The 13363-nt window shown below is 34.7% G+C and overlaps 1 protein-coding gene across 25 annotated transcripts in view; it reads right to left on the bottom strand.

Moving 5' to 3' along the window:
- Positions 1-13363, bottom strand: part of RIMS2 (regulating synaptic membrane exocytosis 2) — a 447198-nt gene that overhangs the window by 343129 nt on the left and 90706 nt on the right. For 11 of the 25 annotated variants that reach the window (XM_053972036.1, XM_053972112.1, XM_053972077.1 and 8 more), the window contains one exon: positions 11901-11912. The exons of the other annotated variants lie outside the window; for them this stretch is intronic. In XM_053972036.1, the coding sequence (XP_053828011.1) occupies positions 11901-11912 (12 nt within the window). The remainder of the gene's footprint in view (positions 1-11900; positions 11913-13363) is intronic. 25 annotated transcript variants of the gene reach the window in all.

Raw genomic sequence — 13363 nt, 5'->3', positions numbered from 1 at the left:
CTTTCTTGTTCTCTATGCCAAAGCCACTAGTGAAGATATTAAAGGTCTTCCCCAGTACTAAGGCTTGAGGAACTCATCTAGGAAGTTGATTACAGCTTTCCCCTCTATTTCTTTATTCAATTAATCTTCATTGTTTCAGTTTAACCTGTAATTTCTGTTGGTCTTCTATAATTTAAGCTTCTGCAAAGAAGTTAGGTTTTTTTTTTTACACTAACCCTTAGCCATCACTGCACAAAAACAAGTTACTTAACTCCTCAGTCCAATATTTTTTGCCTATTTGTTCCCTTAATTCCTCAAAAAATAATTTTCTCTGTAAAGACTGTTGTCAGAGCTCATGGATTAGAAATTTGTGATGGAGAAAAGACAAATCTTTTTGGTAAAAAATACAAATAGGCAATTATGGTTGCAATAAGGATACAAATAGAATACAAATAAAACACAAATAGGCATTAGAATTACTAATTTTCAAAACTTTTCTAGCAAAGTGAATTATATTCACAGCTTTTGAACAAATATTGAATGTCTGAAAATATTACAGTTTTTTTAAAATAAAATATTATTACAATATTTTCTTAAATATTTTAATAAAAATTAATTATTATTAGCTATTATTATACTAAATATTTGTTTTCTACGAAAATTGGGTGGATACTTGACACTTGACAATCCAAATGACACTTCCAACTTATTTTATTTTACCAAGACTTTTGCTGTCAAAGGCAATGTTAAATAATATTCAAGTATCATAAAGTGATTTCATTTTGAGACTTTTGTTTCCTAAAATTCTCAATTAGGTGTTATTTATGCCTCTTTGTGTTCAAAAAATCTGTACTAATGTCACAGATTCATTAAGGGAACAGCTAATAAAAATAACAAATTATCTACAGCCCAGAGGTGCTGAGCATATTCGTTAATTAACACATGTAAACTGTCTGAAGATGAATGGCACACTAAGTGCTCACAAGTTATGTATAAATATAAGACACAATATCAACATCAACAAGGGACCAAAAGAGAGGAGATGTGACAGGACCACAATAAGCCTGGGGTCTGTACGCAGATGGCACTAAATTGAAATCAACAGAATTACACCATTTACATCATCTGTGTCATCATTCATTACTGAAATTGTCTGAGAAAAATGAAAGATCCAACTCTAATGAAGTGTAACATAATGGTAATAGAAAAATTGAGATGCTTATCATGTAGTTACTGCTGTATTGAATCCCACATAAACATTCTTCAACTTTACATGAACTTGCTGCCTGGGCTCTAACAATGTAGTCACAGCAGCACAGCTCTCAGCAAAATGTATAACATACAGAATCATAGAATATGTTGAGTTGGAAGGGATCCATAAGGAGCATGGACTCCAGCTCCCTGCTCCTCAAAGGACTGCCTACAACTGAACCATATCACTGTGAGCATTATCCAGATGCTCCTGGAACAGGCTTGGTGCTGTGTCCAGTTCTCTGGGGAGACTGTTCCACTGAACAACCACCCTCTAGTTGGAAAGCCTTTTCATAATGTCCCATCTGAAGCTCCCCAGCCCACCTCCCTGTGCCAGTGAGGAAGTTGTGGACTGCAGTGAGGTCACCCCTCTGCCTTCTCTTCTCCAACCAGGATAAGCCAAGCGACTTCAGCCACTACTCATAAGTCTTGCCCTTGAGAATTTTCACCACTTTGATCTCCTTCCCCTGGACTCACTCTAATAGTCTGATGTCCTTTGTACAGTGTGGTACCCCAAACTGCACACAGCACTCAGTGAAGCCACATCAGCTCATGGCATGGTGGGACAATCAGCTCCCTGCACCATTCTCAGTGCTGTGCTATCCAGCCTGGAAACCTACACCAAGCTGCATACTACAACAGCTGCACATCTTATGCCTGCAATAGATGCAGCCATAGCTAACCCTGACGGAACAGCAAGAAAATCTAACATTAAAAAAATAATTATATGTATGTCAGTATGTTTGTTTCGTGAATTTCAAAATAGAACAGACTAAGGGTAAAAAAGCAACACACTTAGTGACACCTCACACAGTCAAGTATATCTGCCTATCAATATGCTGGAGAGAACAATTATATTAAACAAAAGGAAAAAAGAACAATGAAATAAAGCTCTTTTTTCTTTTTTTTTAATCCAATGTCAAATAGTCCCCTTTGTTAGGAAGCAAATATAGTTAACTGCCTATACTTCTACTTTATATATATTGACATGTTTATATACTTCCATAATTACTTCTCACTTTTAAATAGCTACAAATTCCACATATGTAATCCCTTTTTCTACTTCAGCAGTGGTAGCTAGGTGAATGCTTTCCCTTCTCTGCTATTATAAATTAGCAGGCTTTAAAGTATTATTAGTGAGAATTATCACCTTCCCTAAACTTAGTTCTATTTCAAATTCATTCAGATAATTGTATCGACAGTTTAATGATCACTTCCTGCTTTATAGTTCTTTGGTATCATTCCTTCTTGCAAGAAAAGTTAAATATATCATGATAGAACTCTTTACTTACATATTCTGTGTATGTGAACTGATAGTCCAAAGCTGTCATATTTTAATAAGTCCTTCATGTTCTTCTAAACTCCTAGTATGAGAATCCAAATGAAGCAAGAACAGCAAAAAAGTCACGGACAAAGTGTCTTGAAGAACATCAATCACTAAATTTCTCTTAAAAAGAGAACCTACACTACAATTTCAATTTGTAGCTAACAACTAAGTTAGACAGCTAACAACAGCAAACTTTTCAAAGAATATTACTGAATTATAAAAAGAATTTTGTCCTGAAAAACTTTGCATCAGTATTTGAAGCTCTCGCAAGAATAAAAGGCTTTAGAAGTATATCCTGGAAACTATGTCTGTGCCTTAGAAAGGACATAGAATTTGCCTTAAAAATCCATGGAGTTTGTTGGGAATTCTTTCTAAATAGGCTGTGTAATTTTACATTCCAACTCACTCACACTCCAACTGGAAGCTCTTATCAATTTACCCTGTTAAACCACTGAATCTTACTATTGATACATTTCCATGTGGCTTCTGCTTCTCCGTTCATTTTTTCCAATATTCACTACAGACAATGTCGAAGGAAGAAAGTCAGCTCTGTGAAGACACCACATGCAGCCTGTATAAATGGGCTAGACTAAATGTTTGAGGCTTTAGAAAGAAAAGTGGTTAAACAGGCACTTTTGTTCAGCTTAAATCCTGACACAATGGCTGCTTTATGCAAGAATTTTTAATCTTCTCAGAAGGTTAAGTTGTATATATTTTAATTCTCAATTCTAAGACCTAGACCAGACCTAACCCACATTTAAGTCCAGGGAAGGTAAAGATGGTGATCTACTTCTCTCTGATAAAGCCCTCTGTTTCTTCCCTAACTGCTAAGTGTAAGGTGTAAATGGTGGCACATTCTCCTTTAAGTAAGGGCCTTACACAGCAGGCAGCCATCCGGTGGACTTGGGGCATGAACAAACCCTTACCTATGATGGTATCAGAATCCCATTCATAATACTAAATATATCTACAGCATTTTTTTAAGCTTATGGAACAAAAAAATTACAGAAGTCTAAAATTCTAGGATCACAGCTATTTTAGTTCAAAGTCTTTTATAAATAGCCAGTTAAGATAAACAGATGAATAACCTATAAAACAAAAGCAATCATATTAATCTCTGGAAACAACCAAAAAAGTCTTTTGCAACATGGCTAACATTAATAAAGCACTTTCTCTTGAATAAAATACAGCTTTTGAGGCATTTTTAATGAGTACTTGAGATTGGTGTCTGAATCTATAGGCTACATTTTAAACTAATTTTCACTTTTTGCTATACAACAATGTTAACAAAAATGTAAACAATTATGCACCTCCCAAGTTACTGAGGCCAGACATTCACTACACAGGAAGTTTTCTTTAGCCACTCAAAATGATGTCAATAAAAAATAGAAGTCAAACAAAGACTAGATAAAACTAAAAAATAATTTGAAGCAGAGTAGGAGGAATTTGTTTCACACCTACAGAGCAAAACCAATTTGTTGAAAAATATATAATCATCATGGTGTTATAATCTAAAAATTAACTAATAATGAATGCAAGGACACTAGGCAATTGCACACATTGGGAGAAATAGGCATTTGAACCCTATCTTCAATGTGGAGGTTAAACTATTCTAATCCCTTAGAAAGATCCCATACTTCGTCTACCTAAAACAGTAAGAAATCCAAATCGTTAATAGTAATAAATATCATCTTTCATAATCACATGACCAAGTATCTGAGAGCAAGAACATCTTAATTAAACAGGTCATGACTCTGAAGTTATGTAGCAATTACACTGAAACTGAAAGATGAACAGGTTAAAGGAACACTAATGATTAACACTGTCCAACTTTAAACATTTAAAGATAAATGGGAGGTACATGTATACATAGCAAAAAATATTACTCAGATTCCCACTTAATAAAGATACATCTGGATTCTATCAGTATTAAAACATTGTATGGATTTATTTTGTGAAAGCATATTATCCCCCATATCAAACAGAAATCCTTTTAATATGTGTTTGGTTTACAAACCATTGGTATTTCATTTCTTGCAGATCTAAAATGCTAAAAAAGGCTTGTGAACTACATGAAACTAATTCTCAAAAAGCCACAAACAGTAACAAATATAAATTGACCGAAATTGTATTAGCTACCTGAAATCCAGGCTTTTCCATAGATCTTCTTGACGCCGAATGACGGCATCTTTGTAATAATTCAAACCAAGGAAGTTTTAATTTTTGAATACCCTGTTTATAGTTCATAGGTGACATCTTGTTTTAACACAGGATTTTTCACATTTATTTAAATTTTTCCTTGAATGCATGAAGTTCAACATCTGCTGAAACTGTCTACATAAGTGCACTCATACTAAGCTGAATAACTGTCTTGTCTGTGCATACAATATTTCATATATCAACAGATGCTGGCCATGCAAATTCCATTTTTCACACAGCAGATCTAAAGAGCAAATAGATATTAACTCAGATGCAAGGCCTTTTTCATTTAATTCCTCAACCTACCACTAAACTGTTCCTTGAAGGCACTTGCTAAATAAAGCTCTAAGTAAACAGTTGAGGGGGGGAAAACCACCTTGGGAGGTTTGCTGCTTAGCTCTATTACTAGCAATGTCTTCATTATTTATATATATAGGCACTGGTTTCCAGCCACTGAAGCTGAATCTAGATAATTAAACATTTATACCATCCCCTGCTGTGCCATAATGTCTAACTGTGTCCAAAGAGTCCTAGGTGTGCTGTTACACACCTGGGACTGAAATGAGGAATTTGCTGAGCTACTTTTGATAAAGGTCTACACCTGGAACTTAATAGCACATGGTAATGTTTCTGAATATTGCAACAGGTGGCAAATAAAACTTACTGCTCAAGAACTGTTTCATCTTCTGGTTCCAGAATTGCTATTTGTAATTGATCTTGCTCTATTAATTTGAACAAAGTGAAACTTTATTGATGTGCTATAGTTTTTATTGTTATAGCAATGTTTCCATACATGTTTTAAGACAAGATTATTTTAGGATAGCTTGAAGAAGAATTTCAATGGAAAATTAATCTATTTTCAATAATTTGAAGTTAAAAGATAAATTTCTATCAGGATGGGAAAAATAGCTAGCAAAACAAAAACTGGTCACTCTAATATCACCGGACTCTCTCTAAATCACCTCTAGTGCTTTTCAGAAATTCAGTACATCTAAAATCAAACCAGCTACTTCTAATTTCTGTACTGTAAAATTACACCACCACAGTGTATATGTCAGGGACAAGGTTTATAGGAAGGATTAGTGTCTTTTACACTGACTGTTGTGGGTAAAAAAATTATACAAGCTTTTAGGTATATAAAACCTTACTCATCTAATACAGAAGTACAAATATGACTGTAAAAAGAATTTCAGACTCACTCATAGTCATTTTTTCTGTTTCTTAAGCAAGAAACATATCTGAGTGTGTTCTTTAAGCATGGAACATAGATATCAAAAGAAAAGTCTCATTACATGGATCTAAAACCCCACATAGCCATTGGATTGAAATAGCTAAGACCTCTTTGAACCTACATAATGTGAAGAAGTTTATTTTTATTTTCCAATTAAATATCAAGCAGAAGCTGGAAAAGGAGATTGGCAGTTCCTAGGAAGACATTCCCCTTTCCTTGAACACTGTGGAGTGTAAGCCAATAATCTGTGCATGACAAAATAGACCAATGGGCATTGCAGAGAAGGCAAAAAAAAAAAAAAAAAAGAAAAAAAGAGAAAAAAAGAAGAAAATAAAAAAAAATGAAATCCCACAACATCTCCAACAACTCAAAGAAGTTAATATAAAGTTGGACTATGGACTACAATGTAGTGTAATCTTCCCATTCTTTGACTGTGATGGCCAACCAACAGTGTATTTTGGTATGACAGTAAGGCCCAAAAAGTTAGCAACACATGAGATATAATTTAGAGAAAACATTTGTATGCCAATTTAACCATTAGTAGGAGATATTTACTATGTATAGTCTTCACCAGGATTTCAGGCAAGTTTGTCTGCTACTTACAGATTTAAAAACCTATGTACAGTGACTACATTCTATCGTGTCACATCATGACAGTCCTGAAAACACTGAAAATAAAGCTGGATAACATATTTGGAGTAGAGGACGTGTCTTGATTGCAGGATAATTTTGACAGGCAAAAGGAAAACCTAGTATTGAAATATGTTTGGCAATCCAATTTCAACCAAGAAGTTTGTTCACCTTCTGCTACAGGAGGTGCTTTCTGTTAGTGATCAAGGAAACAAGAGTGCAGACTGAATGTAGTAAGATAAAGGAGAGCAACTTAGACAAACAGATATGTGAGAAACAGGATCAGAGAACAGGCTGGGACAAGTGGCCCAAGTGGATTCAGGAAGATGTAAGTTGCCAACTCTCTGAATGCCTTTTAGAGATCCCAATCTGAAAGACAATACTCAAGAGCTGAGGAAAATCATTAAGCTTCCCACAGCAAAGAGGTATCTCAGAAAATGATCCTATGTAATAGCTGGTACAGGAGACTTTTGTCAGAGGTATTCTAAGTATAGGAAATATTCTATAGTTTTTGTGAGTCTTTTTCTAAAAAAGGGTTTTTTTCCAAATTTCAGTGATCTGGAAATTAACATATTTCTTTGTTAAAAAGATACATAGAGCATACACAGGCCATGAAAATCTTGATGAGACTCTGAGTCTGTTTCTTCATAAGACACAAAATCAGCTCGAGTCAAATGTCAAGAACAAGGTAAGAGCTTCCCCAAGCAGATATTTTCCAGTAGCAAGAAGGCAGAGGTAGGAGAAGCAACCTATGGCTTCTACAAATATTTCTCACATTTGTTCAATTCGAGATGAGAAAGTTTTCAGGTGTTGTGGAGGTACAGAACTACAACACTGATGGTTTAGAAATAATATGGAACTTGGTAGGGCCCAAGACCTCTTCAGAATGGCAAAAGTAAAATGAGAAAATGTTCTTTTTTAACAGTGAAATTTTCACAAAAGTGACAGAAAACATTATCATCAACACCTAGGTCTCTCCTGACTGGAATAACAATGTTGATTACTTTGGAACCTGTGAAGTAAAACTGGAGAATACTGCAGTAAGATAAAGGGATAAAGAATAATGCCCTATGATAATTGCTTTTTTGTCCTTTCTACTGTAATTTTATATAGAATTCTTTAAGTAAAAAATAAAGTTCTTAGGACTGGTGGAGGTTTCAGAACAGATTTTTAAATACAAGCTATTTGTCTGTGTCTTAAGTATTTCAAAATTAATAACATTAGAATGGTAGAAGACTTACTTCAAAGAAAGTGCCAAATATTTTATTTCCTTGCACAGGACATAAAGACAGAAAAAAAGCAAGCTCCCTTGCATTCTTCCTCAGGTTTTTCCTGTACAAAATTATAAACAGTTTTGGTGAAGCCTTTGATCTGTGGCAGTTTAAAACAGATTCTCTAAAAACAAGCTCCTGAATCCAATAGAAGAGATGAATGAACCAAAAAAGTATCAGGAGCTCTGAGGGCTAACCCACTGCTGATTTAATGTCACTACAAAACTTGTCACTTGAAAACAAACACTTAAAAATATGAATCAATGTATCTAAACCTCAAATGTCCATAACAAAACACTCCACAGGAATTGTATCAGCTTTAAAAAGCCAAACAATGACCAGCAAAGTGAAGGAACCCCATTTTCTCCCGTCAGCTCTTTCCAAAAACGTATTAGGTTGCTTACTTATTTGCTGTCTCCAAAGTATCAGTGGTTACTTTAAGGTCATGGTCTCCAATGAAAGGTACAAAGTCTATAATTTCATCTAAATTCAGGATAAAATTCAGTAAAAATTTAGAAATTCTACTACTTTTTCATTTCCTACTATTTAAAATGAAGATATATTTTTGCCCAAACTGTATTGTACTTCCTAGATCCTCATCAGTTTAATCACATTTTCCATGACTTTCAGTGATATAGTAAAAAATTTTTACTATTCTAGCTAAGGGTGTTGCTCATTTCAATAAAGTTATTTGCTTAGGAATTGTCAAAATCTATGTGAAAGGGAGATGCTCCTGTGTACCTTTATTTTTTAAATCAACTTCATTTTTAACAGCCTTAATTGACTCTGGTTTCTCAAAGAAAATTCTACTTCATAGTCACATTTTGACTGAAAATTAGTGACAGAAATGCAGGAAATCTTTTAAAATGTACCTTTGTTTCTTAAAGAAAAAACATGCAAAAGTTGGAAAAAATTCACACTATTTTTCAATTTTAAAACATCAACTGTTTCCTTCTCAGATACGATCTAACTCTTTTAATTTTAAATTATTCCTTTCTGGCACATTGGGGCCTCAATTTTGTAAAAGTACTTCTTTATATACCTGACTAATGAAGGACTGAGACATTCATGAGTCATTCCCATATTCTGTGTGGGAAGAGGCACAGTGAGCTGTAAACACGGAAGAGGTATTAATATCATAGAACCATAGAATGGCTTGGGAATAGAATGGACCTTTAAAGCTCATCTAGTCCAACCCCCCTGCCATGGCAGGAACAGCTTCAACTTGACTGGGCTGCTCAGAATGCCACTCCACCACCTCTCTCATCAACCTGTTCTAGCATTTTATCTCCCACACTGTAAAAACCTTCTCTCATATCTAACATAAACCAACCCTCCTTCAGTTGAAAATCATATTCCCCTCTTCTTATTGCAGCAGGCCCGGCTAAAAATGTTTGGCCTTATCTTCCTTGTAGGACCCCTTTAGGTGCTGGAAAGCTGCTATAAGGTCTTCCCAGAGTCTTCTCTTGGGATTGTTCAGCCTGGAGAATTACCTCAGCCTTTCCTCATAGGAGAGGTGCTCTGATTCTTCTGATCATCTTGGTGGCCTCCTCTGGACTCACTCCAAGGTCTATGTCCTTCCTGTGCTGGGGACCCCAGAGCTGGATGCAGTACTGCAGGTGAGGTCTCACAAGTGCAATAGAAGGACAGCTAGTACAAGTTCCCTTCTGTGCATGTTTAATGGTAAAACACTGAAATACAATTAGGATCCATGTCTAACTCCATTCCCCACCACCATTAATAGCACCAATAAACTGCTCTACGGTTGTCCCAATTTTTCAGCTCCATGTGCAGTCCCAGCTTCTCCCTGCAATCTTGTAACAAGACTTCTACAGGGGCCACAATAAAATATGTTTCTAGTTCTTTACAGACCTGATACTTTCAATACATCTCATTTTCCAAAGCTGTTTTTTTTAAGTGGGTCAACAAACCATCAACAGTCATGAAGTATCTATAGCTTTATCTAGGGGCATTTTCTATTGAACTTGCCGTTCCATGGTTACATAATACAGAATAGGCCTCCTAAGAAATACTGGAATTGAGACCTTCTACACTAACACTGGAAAATTAAGGATAAAAAAATAATATTAAGGGTTCACTAGGTGTGTTAATCTACTGGTAAATGCTGTAGCATACAAAAAAATACTGTTTATATTGAAAGCACCTATTTTGATACATTACACTGCATTCAATACACCCGGGCTTTTAACCTTACAGTTAGTACTAAAATATAAAGAAAAATACCACTGTTGTTCTTTCTTTACAATGTTTACAGTTGAGAAAAAGTTGACTTAATATATTCATTGTTTTTTCTGCCTTCATAATTTCTAAAATATCTATTTCAAAATCAGCAGAAACAGACATTACATAAAGCAACTCCAGCCACTGTCCTTATTCATGGAAAAATCTAACTAGTTGATTAGCTAGGGAAGCTCCTGTTCCTTTCCTCCTTAACACATGTACATGGTAAAGCTAGATAATAATATAACCTTCACGTGTTTTTTTAATTTTATTTTCCAGGTGAATTTAGTATTTGACATGACTCCAACATAGATGATATCGCAGGCATCAGTTGTTGGACTGACTGTGGAAATAAGTACTGTTAGCATGTATCAATTACTTGCAAGATTATACAGAAAGGGTACATTCTTCAAGGAGAAAACTGTTCCTTTTCTTCAGCTGCTTTTTGTATTTGACAGCTACCTCTTTATTCTACAAACTGCTGTTACTTCACAGCTTTCGAACTTTCACAGCCTTTTAACTGTGAAAACCTCTGATGATGTAGGCCAAAAGCAAGCTGCGTACCCTCTAACAGATGGGGGCACCAGGAGATGGCCCACCTCAAATGTCACTTCCTGCTACTAAAGATATGTCCTCAATGGTAACAACATTGAGGCTTACAATAAAGGCTTACAACTTCTGTGTGAAGCAATTTCTGAATCATATGTGCAAGTCAAATGTGAGCCTTGACACTTCTATCAGGAAGAAAAAATTACATTTTATTATAGAAAAAAGCCTGTACACTCTTGTTTCCTGTATACATTAGCTAAAAGTATACGAACATTAAAGAATTTCTTTATTCCATCTCAATCAGGAACTTATTTGCCAAGCATTACAGGGCAAATTGCTTTTGTAATTTTAGTTCTTTAGAATACAGCAGAGTTTGATGGAAAAACAGATTTATATTAGCTCATGTAGTTTTCTCAATTCTGTTATTTAAAAGCAGTTACACCAATTTGGTAAAAATTGAAGCATACCCAGGCTTATTCCCAAATTCAGATTTATACTACCATTTTAACCTTGCTAAAATAAAGATTAAAATATTTCCTGTATGTGTATTATTATCAAGACAAACAGAATGTCAGTGACATGCATAACATTTAACATTGTTTCAACATTATGCTGAATACAATATGTGCACTATATTTTAGGAAAGCCTACAAACCAGTTTGGAAAATAATTTATATTAGTGGATAACTCTATGACATTGCTGGCATATCCTAAGCGTTTAGGATAGATATGTTTTCTTAATATTTACAGGTATTGCCATTGACAATCAGAACTGAACTACCATGCCAAAAAAAATTACAACCTAAAATGTGGAGAGCATACATATCAGTGATACAGAGCGGAAAAATCGTTATGATCACTTTATGCCACTTTGACAAGAATACAAATGAATTTTATCAAAGAAACACCTATGACACAAATGACATTTAACTTTTTTAAGCTGTGCACATATATTGCAAAAGCAAAGGAAAGGCAGGGGCATGCTCACAAAAGCTGCAAACAGAGAGGAATATCATGCATACTGTTCACAACAACTCATAGGTTATTAGTAAGCTATTTGAAAAACAGTTAAGCCATTTATGCCAAGCATTGCTTTCATTTTAATGACAGTAATTCCCCTTGCCTTCAGTAGGAATTACACCTGTGTAAATGAGAGCAAATGTAGGGCAGGAAATAAGTCAACCATAAAAGAAAAAACTTTAAACAGAAAAAAGGCTCTAACCACTTTGTCCTCCTGGAGTTCATATCCACGAAAGCAAGAAAGAAAGGACAGGGGAAAAAAAAAAACCACAAATAAGAAAAGAATCACATCCATTTTGAAAGTAAGTACTAGAAATTTTTAGTAAGATAAACAAATAAATATCAAAGGAAGTAATATATAACTTTCTTATTTTCCCTAGTGGTGAAAGAGATATAGTGAAAAATAAGTAATTTTAATAATTTTTATTATCTTTTCATGAGTGAAATTGAGACTATCTTATAATAAAAAAATTGTACAAAAAATGCTCAAAGGAAATTATTTTCATAATTTGGGAGTCATGCCTTAGTTATTTTCACAAAAGAACGGGTCATCCCATCAAAAGGATGCAGCACTTAGCTCACACCTTGGACCCTAGTACTGCAAATGATTAGCATTCATCTATGCTTTGCACTTGCAAAGACTTCAGTGAAATTAAGAATGTTTACTACAGACAAATAAAGGGCATTCAAATGGCAAAACTGCATGTTAGTCACTCTAGAGATCTTTAAAATCCTGGAGTTATAAAGCACAAGGAGACAGAGTGTCACAAGTATTTGCTGCGTGTCATGCCAGGTTTATAACACATATACTTTCTTTTTCATACCCATCAATATTAAATACAAACATTCCTATTTGTTATTTTCCTTGAAGAAATTTTCTTTTTAGCTGTCTAAAATGGTAAATGGAATAATACTTTAGAAAAAAAATATTCAAAATATTTTCAGTCAAAAATATTCCCTCTTTTACTGAACGAAGAATGATGATTTTTATCTGGTATTTTAAGTTCACATGCCAATACAGAGACTAAATCTAGGCACTTGCTTAAGCATTGGCTGTGCTGGGAATACAACTGCTTGCCAAAATAGGGTGACAATTAATTTTATAGATTTGTTGTTCCGATACCTGTATGAAATGTAACTTTATAACATGTAACTCTTAGAGAAGACTTAGGTTCCCTCCAATCCTAAAGTTACAAACAAACAGGAAAGAATACAACAGAGGCCAAACAAGACAATCAGGCAATAAAACACAAAATATACAAGAAGAAGCTGAGGGAAATAGGCTTGTTTAGTCTAAAGAAGGCTGGGATAGGGAAGGATGTGGGAAGACAGGAACTACTTGCATCCCTCAACTATTTGAAGTTTAGCTATAGGAAACACAAAGACAGAATTTTCTTGAAGATGCACAGATAATAAACAAAATGCAACAATTAAGGGATTGTATTGTATGTAACAAAAAAAGAAAATCAAAAGAGTTGTTAATCACTGAAAGAGGTTGTCCAGTGGGGTTAGGGATTCGCTCTCCTAGGATGTTTTACAATTCAGTTGAACAAGATCCTAAAAACCTCATCTGACTTTGAAGTTAATCCTCATGGAGCAGGAGTTTGGTCTGGAAAAACCTCCACGGGTCCCATCTGACCCAATTTATTCTATGATCTTATGTTC

Source organism: Vidua macroura, chromosome 1 (genome assembly GCF_024509145.1).
Source record: "Vidua macroura isolate BioBank_ID:100142 chromosome 1, ASM2450914v1, whole genome shotgun sequence".
Classification (NCBI taxonomy): domain Eukaryota; kingdom Metazoa; phylum Chordata; class Aves; order Passeriformes; family Viduidae; genus Vidua; species Vidua macroura.
The sequence above is the reverse complement of the archived record's forward strand: the minus strand, read 5'-3'. Positions and strand labels throughout refer to the sequence as shown.